The sequence below is a fragment of the Marmota flaviventris genome, chromosome 10, assembly GCF_047511675.1.
Source record: "Marmota flaviventris isolate mMarFla1 chromosome 10, mMarFla1.hap1, whole genome shotgun sequence".
Lineage (NCBI taxonomy): Eukaryota > Metazoa > Chordata > Mammalia > Rodentia > Sciuridae > Marmota > Marmota flaviventris.
In genome coordinates this window covers 75,720,839-75,734,857 of record NC_092507.1, presented here as the reverse complement: position 1 = coordinate 75,734,857, position 14,019 = coordinate 75,720,839, and the positions used below count along the sequence as shown (strand labels likewise).

General features: G+C 39.4%; 2 protein-coding genes across 4 annotated transcripts in view; both read left to right on the top strand.

The window, feature by feature from the left end:
- The window catches only part of LOC114092546 (guanylate-binding protein 5-like), a 32,221-nt gene extending 28,563 nt beyond the window's left edge, over positions 1-3,658 (top strand). Inside the window, 2 exon segments of the mRNA XM_071618613.1 lie at positions 1,335-1,508; positions 3,379-3,658. Of these exon segments, the coding sequence (XP_071474714.1) occupies positions 1,335-1,508; positions 3,379-3,658 (454 nt within the window).
- On the top strand, positions 1,057-8,905 carry LOC114092522 (guanylate-binding protein 5-like). Of its 3 annotated transcripts, XM_071618024.1 has the most exons (7): positions 1,057-1,270; positions 1,623-1,761; positions 3,379-3,658; positions 4,675-4,885; positions 5,561-5,661; positions 5,953-6,134; positions 7,539-8,905. In XM_071618024.1, exons 5-7 carry the CDS (start codon positions 5,655-5,657, stop codon positions 7,656-7,658), a joined length of 309 nt encoding a protein of 102 aa, XP_071474125.1. In that variant the 5' UTR covers positions 1,057-1,270; positions 1,623-1,761; positions 3,379-3,658; positions 4,675-4,885; positions 5,561-5,654; the 3' UTR covers positions 7,659-8,905. The 3 variants fall into 3 exon arrangements, with proteins under 3 accessions (XP_071474125.1, XP_071474126.1, XP_071474127.1); XM_071618025.1 differs by lacking the exon at positions 1,623-1,761; XM_071618026.1 differs by lacking the exon at positions 1,057-1,270 and having other exon boundaries at positions 1,471-1,761; positions 4,809-4,885.
- The last annotated feature ends 5,114 nt before the right edge of the window (positions 8,906-14,019 follow it).

Below are 14,019 nucleotides of genomic sequence, written 5' to 3'. Positions count from 1 at the left end.
AAAGGACAGCTTCCCAGGCAGATTTTATACTGTTTCCTAGAGTTAGCTCACGGGGCTGGGCTCACAAAATGATCTTCTGACTCTGTAACTTGGTTTTATTCTCTTCCCATCTTCTCTTTCCCTCTCTGCTACTCTGCTTTGTAGGATCACCTTCTTAGCAAATCCCTCAATCTCAAATCCTGGGCTCAGGACTGGAACCTCAGGAAACACAGTCTAAGAACCCCTGTGTTTATTTTAAATTACAGATAAAAGCAACAGTCCTGTAGCATTGTTGTCAGAAAAAATTGAGATCTAGGGGCTGGGAATGTAGTCAGTGGTAGAGCACTTGCCTAGCCTGCATGACGCCCTGGGTTCAATCCCCAGTACTGCCCCCTTATCCAAAAGAACCAAAGACAGAATAAATTGAGATTTAATTATTAAAAAGAATCATGGTACTGGTGACAATCATGAGAATACACACCACAAACCAGAGGACTTCAAAGAGTGCTTGGGTTTGAAACTTAAGATCAATTAATTGGTAGCTCTATAATTTTGAACAAGTTAAAAATCTCTCAGGGCCCTAGCTCTTTTAAATTGGGAGAAAATATTTGTGGAATATTTACTCCACATAAACCAGTGAACACTGTGCATGGAATATAGCAGATGTTTAGAAAATAATTTCCTTGCCTGCATTCATTGTGTACTAAGTGCCAAGACCTTTTGTCATTTCCTGTAAATTAAAGTTCTCAACTATGGAACCTACTGTAAAAGCAACAAACTAATTCCTATGTGACTGCAAATACCTTTTCAGAAAACCAGACCTCAAAAAATATGTTCTTCCCAACTGGAGGTAAATATCATATTTCAAAAGAGGTAAAACACACTTGGAAAACTTGCAGAAGCTCTCCTTGGTAACATTTCTCCTTCAGGAACGCTTTGCAATTTCTGGAAAATTAGGCCAAATATATCCAAACCTTCCACAAGAGGTGCTCAGAATATCCCCTGGGCACCATCTAGTAACTGAATTGACTCTGTGGTTTCCGTTTCCTGTGGAGAAGTTTGAAAACCTCTTCTGACTTTTGGCGTGCGTATACTCCATATCCAAGGGTCTGCTGCGAGGTGGGAGCTGGAGAAGAAGGAAAATCCCCAGGATTGTGGGAAGATGCTCATCAGAACTCATCACAGCTAAACTAAAGGACAACTGTTGGTACTGACCCTGACCAAGCCCTCCTTTAAAGCAGGTTTTCTGCCTGTTCTAAAAGATCTCTGCTCCGGATTTTACCTAGATAAGGTAAGATCGCCAGCAGGGGTGGGAAGAGATTTACTAGGTTCAGTTAGTTTTTAAAATTACCCAGGAGGTCAAGGGAACCGGCAGCTCATGAGGAAGCTGCAGGTTACGATGAGAAAGAAGCCGCTGCCTCCCGCCCCGCCCCCCCCGCCCTCCTGTGGCTGCGCAGGCGCTCTCGCCCCCGCAGGTCCCGCCGCGGCCTGGCCTGCGCCATGCCCCCGCTGTCCAGGAGGTCCTCTGGGTACTGCGCCTTGGCCCTTAAAGATGGGGGAATGAGCCGGTCTAGGGTATTTTTGTGTGTGTGTCACTCCGCGTTTCTGGAGTTTTATACCTTCCAATATGGCGCCTCCCCCAGCCGCACCGCGGACTCCGGGGAGGGGAAAGAAACATCTATCAGGACTGGGTGCAGCTTTGCCTGAAGGGCCCTAGGAAACACAGCAGGAGTAAAGTGAACTTTGGTGTTCAGACAGGCAGCAGAATTCATCAGTTGTCTGGTAAGGTTTTTTTTTTTTTTTTTTTCCTCCTCCTTTTCCCTGCTTAATTAGACACAATACTAGCGGGGACTAACACAGAGTTTGAAATGCCTTAATACTATTTTTCTTCCTTTGCCATCTAAGGTTCTAACAGGGTTCATATTTGCAATTTAAGTTATCTTTGTCTTCTCTGACACCTGATTAATCTGGTTTCACCTGCAATCTGACAGTTTGAAGAAATTTTCAATGTTTTCATGAGAAAGGGCAAGAATGAGATTAGAAATTAAATCTAGGTTACAATAAAGCTAAAATGTGTATTTGTTTCTATGTGTTTTGATCCTCTCTTGCATTGTTTTCTTTTATAAAAGTCATGGGCTCTACCAGCATTGGAGAAAATGCATCCCAGAGGTACACACAGGCTGAGTTGTAAATGGTAGAGCAGTAGTTATGTGTGTGGCTCAAACACTGTAAACATTCAAAGATGTGTCAGAGATCTGGCTCTTCTAAAAGCACTAAAGATGCTATCCAGATAGCATCTGGGAACAACATATAAAATACTATTATTAATATAGATACACATGCTATTAACCATGTAGTCCAAAACCTCAAAGTTGTTCTCTCCCATATTAATAAATTCACCATAGAGCATGAGAGGTTGTAAGCCCACAATATCTGTGTGTAGATTAGGTTTATATAACTTCTTTTTGTAGGTAATTGGTATAGATCATAATTGGAAGTTTCCACATTTTTCTAATCTAAATACAATATAAATATGGGACTAAGGCCCCCAAATCTAGAACCTCTAAAGATATCTAAGCACACTTCTGGCTCTAGGTTTCCTAACATCTCTTTCAGAACTTTGTAAACAACTGCTATATTATAGAGGGAAGTAGAATGTAAATGGTCAAGAAGTAAATCAGGGAAGTTCCAACAAAGAATAACGGAAACCTGTTCTAAATTGCTCAATCAACCCTTTTTCAGAGGATGGTATCTCCCATACTGGTTTATCTGTGAAAAGTGAAAGAGTTTTGAAAAAAATGGATAACTGAGGAAGAAGGAAAGAAAGGGAGGTTAAAGAGGCGAAACCATATAGCATTCTAATCAAATGAATGTGCATGACTTTTTACTTCTCCAGAGAAGGAGTAAACGTGGACCATCCGCTATGAGCTACATTTTGACATTTTTCCTATTTTCTTTGAACCCTGCTTTTTTTCTCAAAAAAGGAAACACCCGACTTCTTACTCTCATAATTTGCCAAAGGAATTTATCTAGACTACTTGGATACTGTTTAGAATGCTGAAAAATTGGGGGCAGTATGTTGTTAAATGAATGTTCTTAAATTTTTGTGTTTTCTTTTTGGTACTCGGGCTTGAACCCATAGGTACTGAACCACTGAGCCACATCCCCAGCCCTTCTTTATATTTTTATAAAAAATACATTGAGACAGGGTCTTGCTGAGTTGATGCTCAGGGCCTTACTATGTTGCTGAGGTTGACTTTTAACTCAATCCTCCTACCTCAACCTCCCAAGCCCCTGGGCTTACAGGTGTGCACCATTACAACTGGCTGTTCTCAGAATTCAATGGCATAGATAATAAAGTATCTCTCTAATAACACAAGCATCTTTTCCTTGGTAAAGGTCTAGAGAACTTGGTGCTGACCTACATCAACACTATCAACAGTGGGGATTTGCCATTCATGGAGAACAAAGTCCTGGCACTGCCCAGACAGAAAATGCAGCTGCAATAAAAAAGGTCCTTGCCCACTATGAAAAGCTGATGGGCCAGAAGGTGCAGCTGTCCAAAGAGACCCTCCAAGAGCTGCTGGACCTGCACAGGGCCAGTGAGAGAGAGGCCATAGAAATCTTCACAAAGAACTGTTTCAAGGATGAGGACCAAAGTTTCCAGAAGCAATTATAGGTAACTGTTTTTCTAGTTCATGGGCATTAGGGTTAATAGAAAAGAAGGTATAATAAAACCTGTTTAAGAAAAGCAATTCCTATTAGACTATAAAATGATGGTCACTTATGTGGCCACATTATCACTCTCATTCTGAAAACAAACAAATGTATAAAAGTACTCTGGACTTTTAGCATCTGAAATTTTCAAATGTGCACACAACCTTTCCCATGTTACACCAATTGGCTAATTTGAATTGATTTAATTCCTTTAAAACATTGTATTTACAAAGTATTTAACACATTGCATTTACAAAGTATTGAGTACATCCCTTTATATCATTATATTTGCAAAGTATTCTTTTATTAATAAAGCAGAAAGAATTTCCCTGTGGATCAACTAAAGTATAATGTATCCAGGATTAATTTAGTCAGCTGACATCATTCCAGCTAATTATTGACTTCTACCTTCTCCTTGAGGGTGGAAAACACTGAAGTCAGAAATGATGGAAAAGTAGGCTGCATTTAAAACGAGGGCTTGAGGTTAGAGGTCTATGGTCATAAGATCACCTCTAAAGCAGAAATTGAAATAGAGGGGTTTCAGAAAATTTCACACCCGAAAGTAAATGTCATTTTTCTTTCTTCTTTTTTTTGGGAGGTGGGGATAGGTGGGTACTGGGAATTGAACACAAGGGCACTCCACCACTGAGCCACATCCCCAGCCCTATTTTGTGTTTTATTTAGAGACAGGGTCTCATTGAGTTGCATAGTGTCTCGCTTTTGCTGAGGCTGGCTTTGAACTCCCTAACCTCCTGCCTCAGCCTCCCAAGCCACTGGCACACAGGCATGTGCCACTGTGCCCAGCTAAATGTCATTTTTCATAGACTCTCAAGTCCTTGAAAGTTTTTCAGGAAGGGCACAGTCTTGCTTATATTCCTTGAAGTTTCTTAAACAAAAATAATAGAGATTTGCTGTAAGATAAATTCCATAAGTACTGAGGTGTGGCTAATATCTCTGAGGATTCCTGTCCCTTTGAAGACCCTATTAGATGAAAAGCAGAAAGACATTTGTAAGTGAATGAAGAAGCCTCTTCAGATCATTGCTCAGCTTTCTTCAGGATATTTTTGGTCCTCTAGAAGAAGTAGTGAAACAGGGGCTTTATTCTAAACCAGGAGGCCATAACCTCTACCTTCAGAAGACAGAGAAGCTGAAGACAAAGTACCACAAGCAATTCAGGAAAGGAATACAGGTATTCCTGGTTTTACCTATTAATTATGATAAATCCTGGGGCCCCTCTTTAACAAAAAGCATTGAGAACAGAAGAAAGGACATGCGTATAGGAACAGAGATGAGATTGATGTCTCATCTGGCTCAGACTTACTCTGTCACTGAGCATGCCTGGGAATTATGTGCCTGGTATTTAGTTTCAAGTGTTTAAGAAAAGCAATTCCAACTAGACTATAAAATGATGGTCACATTCCAGTGTTCAAACAGCATCAGCAGTTGTCTGTTTCCTTTTTTCTTTCCAAATCCTACTTCATTAGTGTGCTCCATTCTCCTGACTATTGGCTTCATTTTCAAGTAAACTTACCCACATGGCTACAAAGAGATACTGCTGGGTCTAAGTCTAACCCAAGTTTACAGCCCTGGTGACAGAACAGGTGTCTTTGCCAGCACCCATATCAGCCTTTATAACATTAAAGTCATAGTATTTTTCCACCTTTCAACAAGGGGCCTTGGGTGCTCTGACTGGCTAAGCCAGGTTTGGGACCCCACCTGTGGAGAGGCTTGATGGACATCTCCATCAGGTGCAGGCAAAGCGCCTTTTAACAGGAAAAGATGTTTGATGAAAAAGTAATCATGATTTTATCATATTGCCAATCACCATTGCCAGGTTCTAACTGCATGTTTTTGGGGTTCCTAGGCTGAGGAAGCTCTGCAAAAGTATTTAAAGTCCAAAGAGTCTGTGAGTAAAGCTGTTCTACAGACAGACCAGGCTCACAGCCAAGGAAAAGGAGATGGAAGGTGAGAAGAGAACAGAAGTAATGCAAAAAAGACAAGAAATGTCCAGAAATTTGAAATTCATGTGTCCTGGCCTAGCTGAGATGATTCACCTGAAGCAAGACAGACAAAGAACCTTCTTAACCTCAGGTGGTATCTGAATATGGCAGGATCAGCTGCAGATGGTAATCTGGAAGGAAAAACAATGGCAGGGAATTTTCTCTATGGTTTAGAACAATAATGAATGAGAACAGGAGGCCCAAGGGAGGGACAGAGCTGTCCTAGAAGGTTTATTTGTTTTTTCTTTCTCTTCAGAGGCACGTGCAAAAGCAGAGGCTGCCAAGGCTGAAGCAGAAAGTGTGGAGGAGATTCGCAGGCATATGCGGCAAATGATGGAAGAGAAGGAGAGACTCCATGAGCAGCAACTAAGACAAATAGAGATAGAAAGAGCAAAGAGTCTGGCACAGCAACAGTTGGAGCAGGAACGTCATCTGGGGGTATTGATCAATTGTTGCATCTCAGGACTGTGTTTCTGTCCTTTCCCTATAAGGATAAGACCGTGAAAGAGTACCCGTGGGGGAGATTCAGACTACTAGGGTGGCTAAGGGCAGGGACTGTGTAGCCAGACAGCTGGGTGTGCATCCGAGCTCTACCTTTACCAAATGCATTGTTTAAGCAAGTTATCTGTGTCCTCTGTGCCTTTTCTTTTTGTCTAGAATGGAAATGGTGGTTACACATATTTTCTAAGGGTATTGTCATAATGAAATGCCTTAGTATTTGCATTTAGAATGGTGTTTGGCATATAGTAAGAATATGAATTTTAAGTATAAACCATGGTATTTCTGTCCCACAGTAACTTGCTTTTTCTATTAATTTGTTAATTACTCTGGACAATTCTTTGCTCTGATCATACTTTTTTATGTCAATTTCATATTTCAGTGTCTTTGCTCTTGTCCTTGCATCAGTCATATCTGATTCTGATGGCCTTGAACTCAGTGCTTATTTCACCAAGTCCTTTAGTTTATCATCACTCAATAAGCAGCAGTTCTTATTTCCCACGCACTGTACAAAGCCCTCTGCAGCATTTGCTCATCTAATCTGTTTACCGTCAAGCAGAACTGTTCTGTCCCCAGTTTATATGTGGTGAATGAAGCCCCAAGGAGATAACTAAAGGCCATTATCTCATAGTCTTCTGAGTGCCTTTCCAGTGAGTGGGATCTACAGTGTTGCTACTACCGAAATCCTTTAGGGAATTCCTATGTGAGCCTCTGATGAGACAGACAATACCCCAACCTTCCCTCTGGTTTATCGGGGAACCTGCAGGTACCTGTTTTTTAGTAACTGCCCTAGAGTATTGGGAGATTGGAGCTCTAACCTGAAGGCCATTATGGGCAAACTCTGGTGTTTGATCTCCTCAGTATTTTCTTGTATTTTTCCCTCCAAAGTGTGGTGACCTGGAACATGTCCTCATCTAAGGCTCAGATGCCTCCTGGCTGCATATCACTTAGACATTCTGTTTTTGTGTCAATTTTTCCTCTTACAAACACAGTTAATATTTTTCTAAAAATGAAAAAGAAAGTTGGGAAAGAGGATTGAGGTCAAGATGTGACTAAGATTACTCAAAGAACTTGTGTAGTGTAAATGGGAAGGGAGCTTTAGGATGGAATTCTAGGGACAGCTATATTTCAGGGACTGAAACAATGTTTCTGGATGTAGATGAAGAGTAGTAGTGTGAATAACTTCAGAAGTAAGCTGGAGTAAGTGAATGGAGTGGGGAGATTCAGGGACTGTTTACTGTTCCTGTGGATTAAAGGAAATAAGGACAAATCAATAGTTTAGACAATCAGAATGAAGCGGACCTCACTTTTTGCTAAGTATTAGTGTGTCTATTTTTCACTTAGGAAGAAGCCGAAAAACTCAAGTTGATGCATCAAGCTGAAATGTCAAGGTTTCAAGATCAGATCCAGCATATCCACAGAACAATGTCTGAGCCACAAGCTGCTCGATGTATCATACTCTAAAGTACATCAAAGCTTCCTTATTTCTTTTCACTAAAGACACAAAGAACTTGGGACAATCAACATTTAAATAATCCCAAAGCCTTCTGCCTAGTCTTCTAATTTGTCTCTAGATATTGCAAGTCACCCAGGCGTCTAGGTATTGCAAATTATCACATGGGCTCAGTCAAATGGAATGGTACCCTGTTCAGCATCACTACTGCTTATGGTCATGTGCTGGATGCCATCACAGGGAGGCACCAATGGTACCATGGAACAATCCACAGTTTTTACCTGGTTGGAGACTGCTATACTATGGGCAGTGGTGAAAATTATCAGCACTCTCAGTTGGCCTTCTGCATAGAGAAATTCCAAATTCAAAGGAAACAATGTTAACATGAAATGGAAATCTTTAGAGGATGAAAGGAAATACTACTATGGAAATTGTGTCATAAGCTTAAGGACTAAACAAAAAGCTTTTTCCTTTTCTCTAATCCTCACTAATTCATAACTTATAATAGGTAACAACTTACATGTGACTTAATATTTTTGCATTACATATTTATAATCCTTTAGAGCTTGTAAATAGGAATCATAAGTAATAATGTGTAATGAGCCCAAGTACTGATGGTGCTCATAGAATGAGTTTGGAAGGGTTCCTTCCTTTTCTATTTCATGTAATACTTTGAGGAGTATTGGCTTTAATTTTTCTTTGAATGTCTCATGGAACTCGGCTGAGAATCTGTCTGGTCCTGAGCTTTCTTGGTTGGCTTTTGATGGTGTTTTCTATTTCATTACTTAAAATTGATCTGTTTAAATCATGTATGACCTCCTAATTCAGTTTGAGTAGGTCATATGCCACTGCAAATTTGTCAATGTCTTTGATATTTTCTATTTTATTGGAGTATAAATTTTCAAAATAGTTTCTAATTATCTTCTGTATTTTAGATGTGACATTGTGATATTTCCTTTTTCATCACGTATTTTAGTAATTTGAATTTCTCTTTTTCTTTTTGTTAGCATGGCTTATCTATTTTGTTTATTTTTTCAAAGAACCAACTTTTGGTTTGGTCAATTTTTTCAGCTGTTCCTTTGTTTCAATAACATTGATTTCAGCTCTGATTTTAATTATTTCTTTTCTTCTACTGCTTTTGGTGTTGATTTGTTCTTTTTCTAGGACTTTGAGATGTGATGTTAAATCATTTATTTATTGATTTTTTATTCTGTTAATGAATGAGCTCAATGCAATAAACTTTCCTCTTAGTAGTGCCTTCATAGTGTCCCAGAGATTTTGATATGTTGGTAATGTCTCTTGAATATACATATCACCAATGGAAGAGAATAGAAAGTGAAAAAAAAAAGACTATGTAGGAAGTATGGAAGGTAAAGATGGACTTTTAAATAGGAAGAGACAACTACATGGCCACTTAGAAAAAGATCAAATCAGAACTAGCCTTTACATCGTTCACTAATAACAACAACAACAAAAGATTTGAAGTGTAAAGATATAAAACACATTTTTAAAAATAAGCGTTTTTTTAATGAACTTATAGGAGAGGGCCTTTCTGTGAGTCAAATCTATTTTGAAATGTCTCTTGATCTCAACTCAATCAGTTACAACAAAATCTCTTGATCCTTTCAAAGCAATATTTTAACAAATTACATCCCCTTCCTGTTTTCAAAATTATGAAATATGGCACATTCAGAGGAGTGCATCAAATATAAAGCATATAAATAATATAAATTACAAAACCACACCCTAGACATAAATTCACCATTGCTAAAACCTCAAAGGAGTGTATTAACAACCTCTGACAGCCCTGCTGGAGACAACCAATATCACAACTTTTGAATTCCTGCTGGATTTTATCATATACATTTGATGTCTGAAATAAGATAATTTAGTTTGACTCCTTCCATATGAATCTGATTTTGTTGGTGAGATTTCCACAGAAGATTTCTCCAATAAAGCAGAAGGAGTCCTTTAAAATTACATGTTAAGTCTCTAGCAAGAGCTATAATAGAGAGAGAGGAAGAGAACTGATGCCTGACCAACCATGTATTTGGTTTCCCAGATTCACAGTTGGAGAGGAATTTCTACCCAGGATGAATCACACCTGCAATCTTACTCCCTCCCACCTGGTTTAGATGATATTCAGATGATATTTTGGATTTTGAGTTGATGCTAGGATGCATTAATACTTTGGGGAATGTTGGGATGGGACGAATGTATTTTGCATGTGAGAAGGACATGAGCTTTGGGGACCCAAAGGGAGAACGGTAGAATTCTTTTTTTTTTTTTTTTTGACAGTACTAGCAAGCTAATGTGACAAGGAAGCTTGTTTGCCATAACTCATTGAATTTTTTTCCCATTATATGATGATGAGAAAATTTTCATATGATGCAATTCAAAATGTTACCAGAAGTCTCCTGTTATTGTTTTGATTTTCTATTGACAATAATATTAAGAAAATAGCTGATATTAGACTAGAGTCCTAGAATCCAGCACAATCACTAATATTGTAAAGGAAGCCTAAGTGAAATCCCTGAGCTCCCCTTGCTCTTTGTGAAATTTATCTATCTTGGTGACATAGGGGTTGTTTTAGGGTTATGGAATCTTCAAAAGCTAAGAATAGGATGATGCTCATGATTATGGCAATGATAAGATACATGATAGTAACATGAGCCCACATCCATGAATTCATGTTTTGTGTTTGTGAACAGAATTTCTTTATTTTATCTATAAGGCTGAAAGGTGAGGATGCAAAGAGCAAAGTTCATATGTTACTGAAAAGAGAGTGGGCATTTTTAAACATGATTGTATTTACTCACTGGAAAATATGTATTGGACTGTGTGCCAGACCCTGGTGAAGGCATTGAGGATACAGTGATTAGCAGAAGAACAGCCATGGTTCTTCAGTTTTAGTAGTTTACAAGTAAGATATTAATAAACGTAAAATTTCAATTTCTGCTAAGCATTGCAAGTGAACAATTCAAGGTGTTATGAGTAAGTATAGAAAGGAGACCCAATTAAGATTAGTTGGTCAGAAATATTTCCCTGAGGAAAAGAGACTTATGGTGAATTTTTAATGAGTACAATGTGTTCAGGAAAGAAATGAGGAAAACAAGTTCCAGGCATGGTTGGTCAGGATGAAAGTCCATGTGGTGAAAAATAGACTGGATATATATGGAAAGGGACAAGTAAGATAGTTCTAACCATAGAATGGTATAAAACAGGAAGCTTTAATCTATTGAGCAAAAAAAGTGACAAGACACAGTTTTTGTTTTTAAGTCATCATGTTTATTGCATGGAGGTGAGTTAAAGACACTCAGATGTGATTATAAGTTATGATAGCCCTGGCAATGGGCCCGATCTGCAAGCTGTTTTTGGAAGCTCAGTGCCACATGCTTGTAAAATAGCAGCAAAATAGGGCTATGTTGGAAGTCTGACGTGTGGCGTTTCTCCCTTCCTCCCTCCACGTTGCATACACTTTCAGATATTCTGTTTTAAAATGACCTAGCAGAAGTGTTTTTCCAGTTGGGAAAATGACCTCTTGATTAATTGCAGGCGTATTTGAAATGGCTTTTCCTGGAATGCAATTCAGATTGAAACCGAAAGCAACAAAGAATTATTTGTGTAACTGGCCAGTTCTGGAAAATGAGTTGGTCTTCTCTTGTAGCAAAACAAAAACTTAAAAAAAAAAAAAAATCTAAGCAGACCTTGTCAGAATTAGATATCAGAATATTGAGGTCAGATCAAGTTTTTCAAAATGAGCTTAGGAGAGTCTCTTACTCACTGGTAAATATATATTGAACTGTGTGGCAGACCCTGGTGAAGGCACTAAGGATACAGTGATTAACAGAACAGCCATGGTTCTTGGATTTTAGTAGTTTACAAGTAAGATATTAATAAATGTTGAAGTGTTGAAGGACTACCGAACTACTATTCTTATGGTGCCTCTGCAAACCCTCCTCAGAGACCCCCCCCCTCTTCCATTGGGACCATTTGAATATTGCAGGCCAAAAAATTTCATGGCATGTGTAGCACTGCTTCTTGGAAACTTCACCCAAGCCCAGAATGCTCCTATTTTAACTTCAGTTGTTCGGCACTGTCCTCCTGTGGTTCATTTTGTTATACAGATTTTCAAATAAGTGAGTCTGTTCTCTACATCCCTCACTTGGCACACAACCTCCTGCCCTCTAGTAGCAGATAGGCTACTGAGATACCATATTATAAAAGATAAAACAGGGTTATTATTTTTACACTTGACCCTAAAATTCTTGATATAAGGGAAATACTTATCTCTATAAAACCCTGACATGCCCTTGAAGCAAAGGTGCGAATATAGAGTGATGATTATTAGAAAGAAACCAACCAGCAAAAAAATAAATTTATGCCATATATTTTTGAAAGAAAAACTTTATTTTTGGGCTGGGGATCTGGCTCAAGTGGTAACGCGCTCGCCAGGCATGCATGTGGCCTGGGTTCGATCCTCAGCACCACATACAAACAAAGATGTTGTGTCTGCCGAAAACTAAAAAATAAATATTAAAAATCTCTCTCTCTCTCTCTCTCTCTCTCTCTCTCTCTCTTTAAAAAAAAAATTATTTGCTTTTTTTTTCTTGGCACAGGGATTGAACCCAGGAGCACTTAACCACTGAGCCACATCCCCAGCCCTTTTATTTTATTTTTAATTTAAAATTTTTTTCCTATTTTTAAATTTGTTTTAATTAATTATACACAGTAGAATGAATTTTGATACAGTCTATGAAATTGGAGTATAAATTCTCATTCTTCTAGTTGTACATGATGTAGAGTTACACTGATTGTGTAATCATATATACACATAGGTAACAATGTCTCATTCATTCTATTGTCCTTTCTACCCCCATACCCACTTCCCTCTCTTCACTCCTGTCTATCTAATCCAAAGTACCTATATTCTTCCCTAGGCTCCCCACCACCACCCTTTTTGTGAATTAGCATCTGCATATCAGAGAAAACATTTGGCCTTTGGTGTTGAGAGCCACAGCTGAAGGGGCCCCAGCAAACTTCCAGCTGCCAGCAAACTTCCAGCTGCCAGCTGATGATTGGCTCACAGCGGCCCCAGCAAAATTCTAGCTGCCAACTGATTGGGTCCTCTGCGGTGATGCTCATTGGGCTGTTCCCCCCCCCCCCTTTCAGACCACAGAGCTGCTCATTGGGGGACTTTTTTTGGCTCCACCCACACGACCCAGCCAATCGGCCTCGAGCAGGAGGAGTGTGGGAGGTTGAGAGGCTTGTGGGAAGCTGGTGGTGGCAGTTGGGCTCTGAAGGTTTTCCTGAGGAGCTGTGTGGTTTGGTGTGTGTGTTCTAAAAATAAAGTTCATTTCTTTTGACAAGTGGCTCCTGAATTGTGCCCAGCCAGACTGCGGCATTTGGTGGGCCGCAAGGGGAACAACTGAGGGTAAGTGATAAGGTAAACTGCTTGCCCCTGAGGGCAGGGCGAGAGGATGGGTAGCCATTTTAAGATTCTTTTTTTGTTTTGTTTCACTTTTGTTTTAAGTTGCCTGTCCCTGGAGATGAGTGAGACTGAAGAAAAACCGCTCACATCTGAGGAAAAACTATTTGCATCTGAGGAACAGATAGGGAGAAAGGACGATGTACATTTCAGGAGGATAGAAAGGCTGATATAATGATTTTGTGTGGTTCCATTTTTATTTCATTCTGTCTCGGTTTTGTTTGGCGTCATCTTGTTGGGTTGTATTATAGTAGAAATATGGGATCAGAAATTAGTAAAAATCAAACCAAAAGAGTGTTAAGTAAATTGTTAGAGGAAGGAGGCATCCCAGTAAAATCAAGAGCAGTCAGGGCATACGTTGATATAATACAAAAATGTAGCCCATGGCTTTTTAAGGAGAAGTTGTTGAATATATCACAATGGAACCATCATGGTGAAGATTTAAAAAGAATAGAAAAAGCCCAGGAACTCTGCCAGTTGGCACATTGACATTGTGGGTGTTGTTATCTTGTTTGCTTAGTCCAAAGCCTTCAGTTCAGACAAAGGTAGAGGAAGGAGAAGACATATTGATTCAAGTAAAAGAGAAGGTCTCTCAAGTTAGTCAGAAAGAGGAAAAGATTCAAGTAAAAGAGAAGATCTTTCGAGCTAGTCAGACAGAGGAAGAAAGTTTTGAGCAGAAAAAGCCACCAGGGGAAAAGTTACAACAGGAGACTGCTACTAACACCTTTCTATCACCAGAGGGCGTAAGTGTCCAACCAACAGCACCACCTCTACAGGAGACTGCTACTAACACCTTTCTATCACCAGAGGGTGTAAGTGTCCAAAACAGTGCCACCTCCATATGCTGGGAGGCCCCCAACCCCCGCAGTTGATAGTTGGGATCC

What these genes read in the sequence shown, in the direction of transcription:
- LOC114092522 (XM_071618025.1), top strand. An exon ending in AGCAGGAACGTCATCTGGGG is followed by an intron (nt 6,135 to 7,538) that starts GTATTGATCAAT and finishes TTTTTCACTTAG; the next exon opens with GAAGAAGCCGAAAAACTCAA.